The sequence below is a fragment of the Pan troglodytes genome, chromosome 3, assembly GCF_028858775.2.
Source record: "Pan troglodytes isolate AG18354 chromosome 3, NHGRI_mPanTro3-v2.0_pri, whole genome shotgun sequence".
Classification (NCBI taxonomy): Eukaryota; Metazoa; Chordata; class Mammalia; order Primates; family Hominidae; genus Pan; species Pan troglodytes.
Genome location: NC_072401.2, coordinates 6,900,610 through 6,915,255, shown reverse-complemented (window position 1 = coordinate 6,915,255; position 14,646 = coordinate 6,900,610). Strand labels below are relative to the sequence as shown.

The following is a 14,646-nucleotide window of genomic DNA, read 5'->3' as shown; positions in this document are numbered from 1 at the left end:
AATACAATAGGATGGGTGTCCTCAGAAAAAAGGAAAATTGAGACACAAACATGCACCCAGGGAAGATGATACGGGGGCACTGAAAGAAGCGGGGCATCCACAAGCCAAGGAGAGAGGCCTGGAGCAGCCCCTTCCTTCGCACCTTCAGAGGGAGCGTGGCCCTGCTGACACCTTGACCCTGGACTTCCAGCCTCCAGAACCATGGGACAATATGTTTCTATTGCTTGAGTCACCAGTCTGTGGTCCTTTGTTATGGCAGCCCTAGCAAATGATGACACCGTCCCATAAGGTTGCTGTGAGGGTTAAAAGAAATGCAGGATGAAGCTGGGCACCAGTGGCTCCCGCCTGTAATACCAGCACTTTGGGAGGCTGAGGTGGGCAGATCGCTTGAGGACAGGAGTTCGAGACCAGCCTGGCCAACATGGTGAAACCCCGTCTCTACAAAAAACACACAAAAAATTTAGCTGGGCGTGGTGGCACTCACCTGTAATCCCAGCTACTTGAGAGGCTGAGGCACAAGAATCGCTTGAACCCGGGAGGCAGAGTTTACAGTGAGCCAAGATTGTGCTACTGCATTCCAGCCCGGGTGACAGAGCAAGACCCTGTCTCAAAAAAAAAACAAACCCAAAAAACCCCAAAAAACCCAAAAAACAAAAAACAAAAGAAAAGAAAAAGAAATGAAGGATGAGTAGGGCCTGGTACCAGGCCTGGGACTCCCAAGGGCACAATCGAAGGCAGCGTCTACCATGGTTGTTGTTGCTACTTAAGTCTTGTAATAGTTGCCCTCACACCTGAAGAATCACAGCGTCTCTGGTAACTGTTCTCCCAGCTGAACACACCCTGCCATTACTCTAGTTGTCAACCCTGCTTACTGAGTGCCATTCTGCTCTAGTCCTTGTGGGGGGCCTACAGAAGGAGTCAGCCCCGCCTCAGGCCCAGCTGATGGGGATAGGGGTCTGGAAGCGGGAGGCAGCCAAGCTGTGCCTGCAGCTCTGTGAGAAGCTGGGCGTACAGGGAGGGGGGCCCTCCTGGTGGAGGAGGCGACAAGAGCAAAGGTTAGGGGACAGCCCCGTGGTCTATGCAGCTGCCAAGAATTTCCGAACACTTCGGCATAGAGCAGCAGCTTTCTACCATGCTCTGATTCAAGGAAGGAAGGGAGGAGCGGTCGCTGGGCAGCAGACGCGGCACACCACTCACCCGGGCCTCCTGCATGGCTGCCTTCAGGTCGTAGTCGATCCGGGAGCCGAGGTGGGCATTGAAGCCCGCCAGCGCAAATAGGGTGGGGGTCGTGGCAGAGGCGCCAAACGGGTCAACGTGCCAGGAGAACTGTGGCCGGATCCCAAATGTTTCATAGAGAAACCCGTGTCCTTCTGCAAAGACAGCAACACCCAGCTGGTGCCTGGAGGGTGGGCCTGTGCCTCTCGGCCCCATCCTCACCCCAGGGGACCCTGCCCATCCAGTGGGTTGCAGTGCCAGCTACTGGGCCAGGCAGGGTCATGCAGAACTGCAGAGGTGAGGGTGTTAATTATTAACTTTTAATCGCGGTGAAGTACATATGACATACAATTTACCACCTTAATGATTTGTACGTGTATAGTTGAGTAGTGTTACTACATTCACACTGTTATACAACCACCACCACCATCCCTTTCCAGAACCTTCTCCTCTTCCCAAGTTGAAGCTCTTGGCCTCATTAAACACTAACTCCCCATGCCCCTCCCCCAGCCCCTAGCACCCGCATTCTACTCCCTGACTGCATGAATTTGATGCCTGTAGATATCAGCGGAATCACACAGCATCAGTCCTTCTGTGACTGGCGTATTTCACTCTGCGTGATGTCCTTAAGGTTCCTGCATGTTACAGCACGTGCAGGGGTGAGGATTTTTGTGTGAACTTGGATAAAGCACTGATTTTGATGATGCTATGGAGGTCTTGGACATCACCAACAATAAAAGGTTAAAGGTGAACTTCAAACCTAAGTGTGCGGTGGTTCAAAAGACGTCCAAGGCCAGCAATGTGGCTCACGTCTGTCATCCTGGCACTTTGGGAGGCTGAGGTGGGAGGATCGCTTGAGCCCGGGAGTTTGAGACCAGCCTGGGCAATATAGTGAGACCCCATCTCTATACATGCACACAAAATTTAAAAAATTAGCCAGGCGTGGTGGTGGCACATGCCTGTAGTCCCAGGTACTTGGGAGGTGGAGGTGGGAGGATCACTTGAGCTCAGGAGGTTGAGGCTGCAGTGAGCCATGATCCTGCCACTGCACTTCAGCCTGGGTGACAGAGTGAGACTCTGTCTCAAAAAAAAAAAAAAAAAAAAAAAAAAAAACCACAAGAAAAGATGTCCATAAATTATTGCTGCATCTTCAACAGGTGAGGCTTAGGGCCTAGAGGGTGGCCAGACTCAGTGACTCACTTCTAACAAACACAGTGAAGCAGAAGTACCTGTGTACCCTTGAGGAGAGAAGGTGAAGGGCACACAGCTTCTACTGTGGCTGCTCTTGCCTGCTCTCCTGGGTCGCTGCTCTGGGGGCCAGCTGCTGTGCCATGACCAGTCACATGGCGAGGAACTGAGGCTTCCTCTCACAGCCGAGGGAGCCAGCCTGGAGTAGACCCTCCAGCCCCAGTCCAGCCTTCAGATGACACTGCCCCACCTGACTCCCAGATGGCAACTTTTCAAGAGGTCCTGAGCCAGAACCCCCTGGCTAAGTCACTCCTGAGCTCTTCACCCACAGGAGCTGTAGATATGAAATGTTTGTTCTCAGAAGTTTGGGGGCAATTTGCTACACGGAAATAGATCATGAATACAAAGGACTCCATGCCAGCATCACCCAACCATTCATTTATTCATTTATTACTTAAGAGTCACCATAGTGAACCAGATATTGGGTTCAGTGCTGCAGGGAAAAAGAAAACCCCAGACTTGTATAAGGCATTGATTAACATTCCCCAAGTCCTTGCCCCAAATATAATCTTTCTAACACCTTGAGAGATGGGTGTTATAATCTGCACTTTAAGATTGGTGAACAGTGCCTCAGAGAACTCTCGTAACTGATCTAGAGTCAAACTGCCTTTCACTGATGAACTTGCAGTCCTGGGGACCCTGGCTGAGACTCAGATGAGGCCTGGGATGCTGGGACCGAGCAGCAGTCAGACCTATGAGCAAGGCCAAGCAAGACAGGGCAGGGGATGACTGTGGGAGGTGAGGAGTGGGGCTGGCATCAGGTGCACAGCAGAGGTGAGAGGGGATCGGGGGAGCGTGGACTAGGAGTGTGGGTGGAGGCTGTGCATATGTAAGCAGAGAGGATGGAGAAGGAGCAGCCAGAGGGTGGGGGGAGCACAGGGGGAGTGCCAGCTGCAGGATGAAGGAGGGAGTGGGCAACAGCACCGCACTGAGAGGAGCCAGGAGCTCTGGAGGGTACGGCCTCGCACCAGACAGGGCAGCCGGTGGGGGCAGGCTGAAGGCTGCCAAGTCAGCACCCCTTTTTCACTCGCAGAACCTTCCCTCTGTTCAGGGTGCACCACGCCCAGCCTCAAGGGACGAATCACAGTTGATCTAAGCCAAATGTGGCACGCTTACTCCCTCCTGTCAGATATTGGTTCTCTCTGTCTGGCAGCTGGAGGGGCATTGTTAAGTAATGAACTGGGAGGCCATCAGGCTGAGCTGGCTCCAGGCCTCGAGTTCCTCCGTCAGCAAACCCAAATCTAACTTGGTGGAAACAGGAAAAGAGAACTTAAGCTTGACCCATCGGAAACTGCCAACCAACCTCTAACTAGGGACTGTTCACTGTAGGCAAATGTTTTCTTTGTCTTGCTTTCAGGAGCACCTTATAGACGTTTCCCTCTCATATTCCCTTAGTGGAGCCACGAACTGCTCACAGTCTAGTACTTCCTGATTCAGGAATCACTGTTTGTTCAAATAAATGCTAACATTTTAGTGTGTCTAAGTTTATCCAACAGAATAGACTATGGGTATAGAAAGCCCCCTCTCTTCCTTTTACTGCCTTGAATGTGGTGTCTGGTAACATGATGGCTGGAGCTATGGCAGCCATATCGTGACCACAAGGGTAAGGACATGAGAATCACAGATATCAAGGTACTGCAGAACCAGTCCCAAACTATCCCCATCTTGTTAAGTAAATGTTCTTAAGACTCAAGTTGCTTTGTTACAGGTAGTTAGACAAGCATGAGTGGGGCAGGGGAGGGCTCTTCACCCACCCACTAGGAATGTTGGGTGATGGTTTGGCAATTATCACATTGCCTCTCTAAAAGTGAGAAATTGGCAGCCGGCACTAGGGAGAGGGCATTTCCTGATGGTCCACACCTGTTGCACTAACATGTTAATTGAATGCAGGTGCCAGGGAGACGTGACTTCCCGAGCAGGTGCATTAAGAGACAAAATGGCGGAGTTTGACCTTCCAGGGGCACTCCACTGGAAAAGGGAAGAAAGCGTCAGATGGGCATGCGTGCAACTTCCTAAACACACTGCGTGTGCTCACCTCCCAAGGGTAAGGAGGGCACTGTGAGTGCAGGTAGCCCAGCCTAAGGGAAGAATCATGGGAAAGGGGACCAGCCTATAAAGTCCTAGGATCAAGGATCAATACAGCACTTGACCTTCACGTGCCCACTTGGGACTCTTTCAAGCATATTTTCCTTTCTTTCTCATTTTAAAGCCTTTTTAAATAAACTTCCACTTCTGCTCTGAAACATGCCTCAGTCTCTTTTTCTGCCTTATGCCCCTCAGTCGAATTCTTTCTTCCGAGGAGGCAAGAACTGGGGTTGCTGCAGACCCGTACGGATTAGCTGCTGGTAACTTGGATACCTTCCACCACTAACAGCTTTACTTAGGTTTTCTGGCCGTCCAGCAGAAAGCATTCCTGAGACTTCAGTGTGATTCATGACCAAAACTGTTAATTGGTGTCGATATACATTCTGTCCTTCTTCCTTTTAGTAACAGAACCATACACTCCTTCTTGGTTTTAGCAGGGCAAATGGACTCCCAGCCAGAGACTACATTCCCCAGCCTCCTTTGCAACTGGTAGAGGTCACATGACACCACTCTGGCCAATGGACTGGGAGCAAAATAGACTCTATTCCCCAGCAGTCCCTGCAGTTGAGGGAGGCCATATGATTAAGTTCTGGCCAATGGAAATGTGAGGAGTGATGTGGGCAGGTTCTAGGTCGCCTTTTACAAGGAAGCTGCCTGCCCTGGCTCCACCATTCCCTATCCCCTAGCTGCTGGAAGGACAACTGAGTGGGGTGAGCCAGTCTAGACTGCAACTCAGGCAGGCAACACTGTGGGGGATGGCTGAACATCAAGATGGAAGCAACGTGGATCCCTGGGTCACTCCATGGAGCAGAGCCACCCAATCACCAGAGTGGCCTGCACTGCAGACTTCCACAGGAGAGAAACACACCTTCCTCCTTGTTGGAGTCACTTGGTCTCTGTTCAAGCTGCTGAACCAGTATCCTCACCAGTATGACGACCAGGCCACAAGCAAGCTCACTAGAACATGCAGGGCAGAGGCCAGGATGCAGGGGCTGAGGGTGAAGTAGTGGGAGGTGGTGGGGGGTGAGGGGGTGGTGGGAATAAATGCCATTACAGCCTGAGCTGGAGGGTCTTGCTTTACGATGTTGAGGTCAGGAGTTCAAGACCAGCCTGGGCAACACAGTGGACCCCATGTTAAAAAAAATTTTTTTTTGAAGAGAGACAATTTAAGTGTGTTTTTAATACTGCTGGGGGCCGGGCTTGGTGGCTCAGGTCTGTAATCCCAGCATTTTGGGAGGCCAAGGTGGGCGGATCACTTGAGGTCAGGAGGTCAAGACCAGCCTGGCCAACATGGTGAGATCCCTGTCTTTACTAAAAATATGAAAATTAGCTGGGCATGGTAGTGCACGCCTGTACTCCCAGCTACTCAGGATGCTGAGGCATAAGAATTGCTTGAACCTGCGAGGTAGAGATTGCAGTGAGCCGAGATTGCGCCACTGCACTCCAGCCTGAGTGACAGAGTGAGGCTCTGTCTAACAACAACAACAACAGCAGCAACGGCAACAACAACAACTAAATACTGCTGGAAGGAGTCAGAGAGACAAGAGAAGGTGGAAGAGAGTCTGTGACACAGGAGAGGGATCGCGGATTGAGTGGGAAGGGAGTGGGGTTGGGGGACAGGGCTGAGAGCTTGGGTTTGAATGGCCAGGACAGCAGTGGTCATCCAGGATGGCCCAAGGTGTCTCCTTGACTCTCACCTGGACCCTTTGCCTCTCAGCACCTCTGAGGCGGGAGCTGGGCTCTCTCCCCTCAGGATAGGGGTGAGGGGTTCTTTCCCTCTGGCACCTGCCACTCTGCTGGGCCTCCGCTAAACATCCCAGCTGGGAAGGTGTCCCCTCAGGGAGGGGCATGAAAGCTCTTACCCCCGGGGGCCGCTGCCCACACCCAGCCTTTCCCTGTCACTGCAGTGCTAGGAACAAATGCTTTTCCCCTCACTAGAAATGTCACATCTAAAATTAAGGTGGTGTTGGCGTGACTGCCGGGAGCAGGAGTTGGGGAGGTAAAGGCTGGAAAGGTGAGCTTACGGGCAGGCCCAGCGCCCCAGGCCCTGGCGGGCAGCCAGGAGTGGGTCTTGGTTGAGGAGATGCTTTGGCACCCCAGATACCCGAAGAAGAAGGTCAGAGGTCTAGAGGCTGCACCAGCCTGCTCCTGTCTTCCTTTGCTGTCCAGGGCCTGCCTCGAGGCAGGGGCTCCACCAAGGTGAGATGGAGGATAAAGGGCCCGGAAGCAGTGAGGGGTGATCCAGCCCCTCTTACCCCAACATATCTGAGAAAACCAGCCCAATGTGGACATAATTCACAGCCAGAATGCCTGGGACATCTGAGATTGGTGGTCGGAAAAGACCACCCAGAGAGTCTGATACACACACTCTTCCCCCGCCCTAGGGACTACAAGTTAAGGAAAGAGCCCAGGCCAGGCACACATGGGCTTGAGCGCCAGTTCTGTTACCTACTGCATATATATAAATCCCGCATCTCTCAGTACCTCAGTTTCCTCATCTGTCAAATGGGGCTGTGAACAGTACCACTTGCTACCAGGCTGTTCTGAGGCAACTAAGAGATAGCAGATGGGAAAGGGCTTGGCTCAGCCACCAGTGAGAGGGGCTCAGCCACAAGTAACCTTCCTGACTCGGCCGGGCTAGGGTTGGATCTGGGTCCCATCACTTAGCTGGTGGTGGGCACATTTTGATAGCATTTGAGCCTCAAACTTCTCTACAAATAAGCATTTGTAAGATTACCCATCTACCAGATTGCCCTGAGGACTGAAAAAAAAATACGTGTACATCTTGTACCTAGAACAAGGTGGTTATCATGAAAGACACCCACATGTCTGTACCCTGAGGGCCCCATGAGCTTGGACAGGTTTGGAAATGGAGCCTCACAACAGCCGCTCTCTGTTGTGTCTCTGGAGGCTCTTCCTGCCCCAGAGCGACACAGCCTCAGCTTCCCTGAGGCTTCCAGTTGCCAGGTCAGACCTGCAGGGTCAGCGCTGGGGTATCAGCACTTAGGCACGGTGGGCTGAGGCCAGAGGCGAGGTACCCCAGTGGTGGGTACCCTCAGGGCAGGGCAATTCAGCGCCCACCGCTTGCCCAGCCTTGCCCAGTGAGCAGTGGTCTGGGCCAGACCCTATGCTGGGTGCTGACATGAGTCAGATGGGGGTCCCTGCCAGGGGCATCTTGAGGTTCAGCGGTTAAGTGGGGAGGTGACACAGAACTGCAGAGACTCAGAGATTTCCTGTGGGAGGGGCTTCTGAGCTGCATCTTGAGGAGGAGGGTGGAGAATGAGGGGGAGCACTGCGTGAAATGGCACAGGTGAGAAACGGCCCCAGAGCCTCCTCGCTGGCACGGGGCAGGGGGCAGGTGGGGGACACGCCTACAGTGTCACACATTCCCTGGCAGTGGGCTTGTGAAGGGGTGTGGGGGAAGTCTGTTGGGATAGATCCCTTGCCCACACTTCACACGGGGGAGTGAAAGAGCAGGGGCTCTGGAGTCAGGGAGCCACAGCAGGCGGCTGAGGGCAAGGTGCTCACTCTGAGCCTCGCTGTCCTCCCCTGTTACCTCTGGGCCTGTGGGGATGCAGGGGGACAAGCAGGGGCTGAGCTCCTGGCCACAGGAGGAGCTCTGTCTGTAGGGCTGTGTCCATCACGCCTCCTTCTCACGGAAGGGCAAGTCTAGGGTTTGAGCAAAGTCCAGACGTAAGGCAGTAAGAAACTGAGACAGGGGAACACTCCAGATTACAGACGAGAAAAGGGAGAGTGCCAAAAACATCCTTTGACAACACTGCACTCTGCCTGGATGTTTTACAAATGGGGAAATCAGGGCCCATGCTGTAGTGGAGTGACTGTGGACTTGGAGCTTCAGTCCCTAGGCCTGGACTCAAGTCCTGGCCATCTACCCTGGAGAGAGTCACTGCATTTCTTTGGATCTCAGTTTCTACATCTGCAAAATGAAACTGGGCATCACCATGCCTCACGATCAGCCCGCCATTAGGATTGGCTGGGGTGTCACTGTGAAAGGCATTTGGTAAACGGTGAGTAGAGTGCCCCATGGCACTGTGGGTACTGGTGCTGAGGACAGTGGACACGATGGTGAGGGAGATGGTCGTGGTGGTGGTGGTGATGATTGTGGAGGGGATGGTAGTAATGGATGTGGTGATGGTGGTGGCGACAGTGATGGGTGGTGATCATGGTGATAGTGTTTAGGGGGTGGTGGTGATGGTAGTGGTAGTAATGGTCATTGTAGTGGTGAAGATGATGATGGTAGTGGTGATGGTGGTGATGGTAGTGGTAGTAATGGTAGTGGTAGTGGTGGTCATAGCAGTGGTGAAGGGTGGTGGTGATGGTAGTTATGGTGGTGGTGATGGTAGTTATGATGGTGGTGGTGATGGTAGTGGTAGTGATGGTCATTGTGGTGGTGAAGGGTGGTGGTGATGGTGGTGATGGTGGTGAAGGGTGGTGGTGGTGGTGGTGGTGATGGTGGTGGTGATGGTGATGGTGGTGGTGGTGGTGGTGGTGGTGGTGATGGTGGTGATGGTGGTGGTGATGGTGATGGTGGTGGTGATGGTGGTGGTGGTGATGGTGGTGAAGGGTGGTGGTGGTGATGGTGGTGGTGGTGATGGTGATGGTGGTGGTGATGGTGGTGATGGTGGTGGTGGTGGTGATGGTGGTGGTGATGGTGGTGGTGGTGATGGTGGTGAAGGGTGGTGGCGGTGATGGTGATGGTGGTGGTGATGGTGATGGTGGTGATAGTGGTGGTGGTGGTGGTGGTGATGGTGGTGGTGGTGGTGGTGATGGTGGTGGTGGTGATGGTGATGGTGGTGGTGGTGGTGATGGTAGTGGTAGTGATGGTCATCGTGGTGGTGGTGGTGGTGGTGGTGATGGTAGTAGTCATGGTCATTATGGTGCTGAAGGTGGTAATTGTGATGGAAGGCAGCAAACACTTACTGAGCATTTACTAGGGAACCCACATCCTACTAAAGTGCTTTATTTGAATTATCCCATTTAATACTCACAATAACCCTTTGAGGTAGGTATTACCATCAAACTCATTTTATCTATGAGGAAACTGAAGTTACATTCCTTTCCAGGGTCACAGAGGAGGGAATTGGCAGAGCCAGGATATACTGAGACCATCTGACTCCAGCATCCATGCTCTTAACCCCTACATTCAACTTCCTTGGTGAGGCATGAATATGGCACTAGCAAATCACTGCTTTCACTGGTTAAGGTCCCCCACCCCACTAAGAGGGGCAGACAGAGCTCAGAACCTGGGGGTTCTGATACCACGTCCCAGCCCCACTGGAGGTCCTGAGGGACCCTGGGTGCAGGGTAGGGTGGCCAAACCTGTGAGCTGCAGGATCTGGTCATCAAGGTGCGTCACAGCCTCGTCATGCATGACCTGGCCTCCGATGACAAATTCCAGGTGTCCTTCCTCCAGGAGCTGGCGGACCTTGACATGGGCAGGCAGAGAGAAAAATGCCAGTTACGGCTCCTGAGCATGGCTGGGTCTGTGGGGAACACACCTACAGCGCCACACACGCCCTGCATAAAACTCCCCACCCTTGCTTACTCTATAAAAGCAGGGCACTGTCTGTCCTGGTCCACACTGTGTTCCCACCACCTAGAAATCATGCAGCCCTCAGGTGGTATTTGAGATATATATTTGTATATATAAGATTTTCTTAAATCTTATTTTATTAACTAATTCTAAACTTTAGAAAAGTTTCAGGAATAGAACAAAGAGCTCCCATATCCTTTCCCAAGGTTCACTCATCACTACCATTTTTAACCTATTTGCTTAACATCCCTGTCTCTACACACATAACACCTTTGTTCCACCTTTGTTGCCCTAGACGCTACACACCTCAGTATGTGTACACACAGCTGTTTATAGGCTGTGCCTTTGGTTTGTTTCTTAAGGTGCACTATATGTAGATCATTCACTCAACAAATGTTAAGTGAGCACCTACTACACAACCAGCATTGTTCAGGCACTGGGGGTTCAGCAGTGAATGAAGCAGGCAACAATTCCTGCCTCCAGGGAGCCCTGCCACAAGTTTCCTGTCCAGGTCTTCACTGGGCCATGCAGGCCATGCTTCTCTTTGAGGGCTAGGAGACAGACCACTGGGTTTGGTGGGGTCCACCTGAAGAAGCATGGGACGCTCACAGGATATCCTGGAAAGGCCTGCCTCGAGTCAGGCATGCCTGGCTCAGAATCCCACCTGCCGCTTACAAGCTGTGTGACTGCAGGCCAGTGGCGTGCCCTCTCTGAACCTGGAATGTCTCTTTAACTTGAGGTAACAACCCCACTATCTGGCAGCATCAAATGGCCATTGGATGTCCGGCTCCTTCCCTTGACTCTGGCGGGGCCTGGTGGACGCCCTGCTCTCCCTTCTCCGCTTCACTCCCTTGAGCAAGTCGCTTGGCGTCCCTGAACTTTATGTTCAGCAACTGTTCTGAAGGCAGGTGGATACCGGGGAGGAAACTAAGAACCCCCGAGTATCATCCTGGGTGCTCACGCCAGGGCTTCATTCTTGGCATGACTTTTCTGCAATGGGGCGGTCACCCCCGTTTAATAGAAGTGGAATCTGTGGCTCGCAGGGGCTAGTCGTGTCCCCTGGTGCGGGAGCAGGATGGGACCCAGGCTGCCTCACTGTGCAGCGGGGACTCTGACTCTCCATGCTGTATGAAGCAACCTGCTGCCTACCCTCGAACCACAGGGACTATCGCACCCTCATCAAGGGTCACCAGACCCTGGGCCCGGGGGCCAGGCAGATAACACAAATGAGAGAAAAGGGTGAGGGCTTGGGGACACCTGGGATGCCTGGTGTCAGGGGGCACTGCTGACTTAGTGCCAGCTGGCACGGAAGTGCACAGCTGGGTTGCCAGAGCTGGCAGTTTTTTCAAGAATAGACAGAAATTCAGGATTAAATTGAAAGCAATCTCTCCCAGGCATGGAACTCACCATCAACCTTGATCTAAACAAGGCTGTGAATAGCCCGGTGGGGTTTTGGCCCTGTGGTTTATGCCAGCCTGGCCCTGGCCCTGGCTAGAACTGCCCCATTGAGTTTTCCACCTGGGTCTTTGCCAGGACACTGGGCCAACTGTGTCACCTGGTGACCTCATTACCTGGTATTTCTGCTGGTCCGAGGCGACGCCATCCCACCACAGCCGGAAAAACTCCTGCTCCACAGCGATGAACCGGCGCTGCTGGCCGCGGGCCAGCTCTTCCACCACTGAGGTGTAGACATTGGCGGCGTACGCCCGCATGCTTTCCTGGGGAGGGGACAGCATCATGCCAGCCCCGGTCCAACAAGACCAAGTGTCCCTGGGGCCCCTGCCATTCGCCGGGTGCGTCTGCATGGGGTTGGGGGCTCTGCCCTTCCTTCCCTGCTGCTCACCCCCCACACAGCTATTAGGCACTCGCTCCATACCAGGCTCTCCCCACTGGATGGGATCGTGCTCTCCTGGGGGAGAGGGACGGGGAAACAGACACCCTACATGGGCAGAGACACGTGCCCTCCCAGCCCAGGGGTCAGGGACAGCTTCTCAGAGGGGTGAGCAAGCTGGGCCTTGAGTGTGCAATTTGGGGGGCTGGGCCCTGAGTGTGCCATTGAGGGGCAGCACAGGAAAGTCTTAGGCCTCAGTCGGGGTGTGGTCCAGTGACCCCAAAGGGCCTGCTGGGGCTGAAATGATGAAAGCTGGTGCTGAGAGGAAGAGCTCCCCAGGCTGTCCCTGGCGTCTAGGCGTCTGCCTCCCCAAGGCTGGGAGCTCCAAGGACCACAGCTGTAGTGTGTTCCCATCCGAGTCCCGAGGGCCCTGCACACAGGGTGCCCACAGAGTGCTTACATGAATGGAAGGAGCACCGAGCAGGGAGTCAGGAGGCATGAGGGTTATTCCCGAGCAACCTTGGGCAAGGCAGCAACCCTCTCTGGGCCTCGGTTTTCTCCTCTGGAAACTGGCTGTAGTGGGCATGCTTCCCCTACCCTTTACAGATGAGGAAACTGAGGCTTAGGGACCAAAGCCCCTCGCCCAAGGTCCTGAGCAGAACCAGGAGGTGACCACAGGTCCACCTTCACCCCTGTCCTGGGGGGCGGAGGACACTGAGCTGGCCTCCAATATTCAGCCCCGCAGGGGACCAGCCCGGCCCCTTCCCAGCGGGCACCTGACATCCACCTGCTCTGAAGCCAGCCCCACCCTCTCCTGCTCCAGGCTTCCCTGGAAAATGGGTTACCGCTGTCAACCCCCAAGCCCCTCCCCAGCCGGGAATGCAGGGGTCCCTCCAATCTGCACCACCCTCCAGAAGGGGAAATGGGGGTTCAGAGGCAGGAAGTGACTGGCCCGAAGTTAGCGACGCAACCAGTCAATGGCAGCGTGGGGTCCTGAACCCACTGAGCCTCCTTCTGCGCCGGCATCGGGCCCCGGGACGCAAACCCACACTCAGATCCCGCGGGGAGAGGGAAGCTGCAGCCTCAGGGGCGCGCGGGGCGTGGTCGGCACCTACCTGCACAGTGTAGACCCAGCCCACGTCCATGTGGCTGTGGGGCACCACGAAGGCCCGGATGGGGCCGACGGACTGGACCCCTGGCGGTCGCAGCAACAGGAGCGGTGCCAGCAGCGGCAGCCAGCACAGCTGCCCCATCCCTGCGGCCGGCCGGGAAGGTGCCAGGCCCACTTCCGGGTCCGCGAGGGGCGGGGCGGCCTCGCGGGCGGGGACGCGGCCCATTGGCTGCGGGCGGGGGCGGGGCCCATTGGTTGCCGGCTGGACGCCGACCCCGGGAAGCTCGGGAAGGGGGAGCTGGAGGCGCGGGGCCCGCAGCGGGGCAGGGCGCCTGCTCTTTGCGGTTTAGCTCTCCATCCCCGTCTCCAGCTTTCTGGCCTTCCCTCCCTGTCCATCCTTTCAGCCCCATCTCCCCCAAGCCTGCCAGATCTCCCCCAACCAGAGGAGACCCCTCCTCGCCCAAAGCCCACGCTCTGGTGGTTCCTCTCGGAGCGTGTGCCTCTTCGCAATACCTGCATCCCGCCCTCTGGACTCGGCTCCGGGACTCTGAGGCTACCGTGCAAAATTCGGCTCAGCACGGACCCTGTGAGCTCTGCCACCAGGAACCTTCCCTGACAACCCTTTCCCTCCTCTCCCTGGCGTCGAAACCCCATCTGGGCGGCGCCATGGGGGGCTTGTTATGGGACTGTCTCCTTTTTTTTTTTGGACAGGATCTCACTCTGTCTCCCAGGCCGGAGTGCAGTGGCGCGATCAGGGCTCACTGCAGCCTTGACCTCCCGGGCCCAAGTGATCCTCCCACCTCAGCCTCCTGAGTAGCTGGGACCACAGGGGCACACTGCCACACCCAGCTAATTAAAAAAAAAATTTGTAGAGATGGGGGCCTCACTATGTTGCCCAGGCTGGTCCCAAACTCCTGAGCTCAAGCGATCCTCCTGCCTCCGCCTCTCAAAGTGCTGGGATTACAGGCATAAACCAGCATGCCTGGCTCAACTGTCTCCATTTCAAGGAGGAGAACTGGCTTTCAGAGACAGTAACTGACTTGTCCAAGATCACGCAGTTAGTGGAGGAGCCAAGAGAAGCTTTCTGGGTTACTGGATGGTGACCTGGGGCGACATAGGTAACCTCGCTGAGCCTCAGTGAAATGGGTCTGATAGAGGAGCTGTGAACAAAGTAAGGATGCACCCAGGCTGAGAGCGTGAGCACAGCCCCCCTTGCCTGCACTCAGGGGAGGTGCGGTCACATTGGTGCAGCCTGTTTGGGACTGTTGCCTGGAGTCAGCCCTGTCCACTACTCCCTGCCCAAGAAAGCAAGGGTCTGTGGCTTGGGGTTTACTGTCTGAGAACCACTTGGCTGTGCCCCTGCCTGGCATTTCCTAGCGGAACCAGAGCTGCAGCTCTGAGCAAAAGTGCTGGTCCTCTTGTCCATTATGTAACAAATGGAAACTGAGAACAGGTTCTCCAAGCAGGTCTCCCTCCTCCTTCTGTCCTGTCCACCCCCTAGGGACCCCTGCATCCCCATAGCCTCAGGTCAGATGCTCTGAGCCTGATGTGGACAGTACTCACTAACACATATCCCCATGACCAGCCAGGCTCACAGCTGGG

The 14,646-nt window shown here is 54.7% G+C and overlaps 1 protein-coding gene across 6 annotated transcripts in view; it reads right to left on the bottom strand.

Moving 5' to 3' along the window:
• The window catches only part of MAN2B2 (mannosidase alpha class 2B member 2), a 47,540-nt gene extending 34,284 nt beyond the window's left edge, over positions 1–13,256 (bottom strand). For 2 of the 6 annotated variants that reach the window (XR_010156417.1, XM_016951258.4), the window contains exons 1-4: positions 13,049–13,242; positions 11,674–11,820; positions 9,889–9,994; positions 1,198–1,370 (exon numbers count right to left, since the gene is read on the bottom strand). Coding sequence is in view for 4 of the 6 variants with exons in the window: in XM_016951258.4 (XP_016806747.3) it covers positions 1,198–1,370; positions 9,889–9,994; positions 11,674–11,820; positions 13,049–13,186 (564 nt within the window). In the remaining 2 variants the exon portion in view is untranslated. Of the gene's footprint in view, positions 1–1,197; positions 1,371–9,888; positions 9,995–11,673; positions 11,821–13,048 lie in introns of all 6 variants that reach the window. The other 4 variants (XR_010156418.1, XM_016951259.3, XM_016951261.4 and 1 more) reach the window with 4 other exon arrangements.
• Between the last annotated feature and the right edge of the window lie 1,390 nt (positions 13,257–14,646).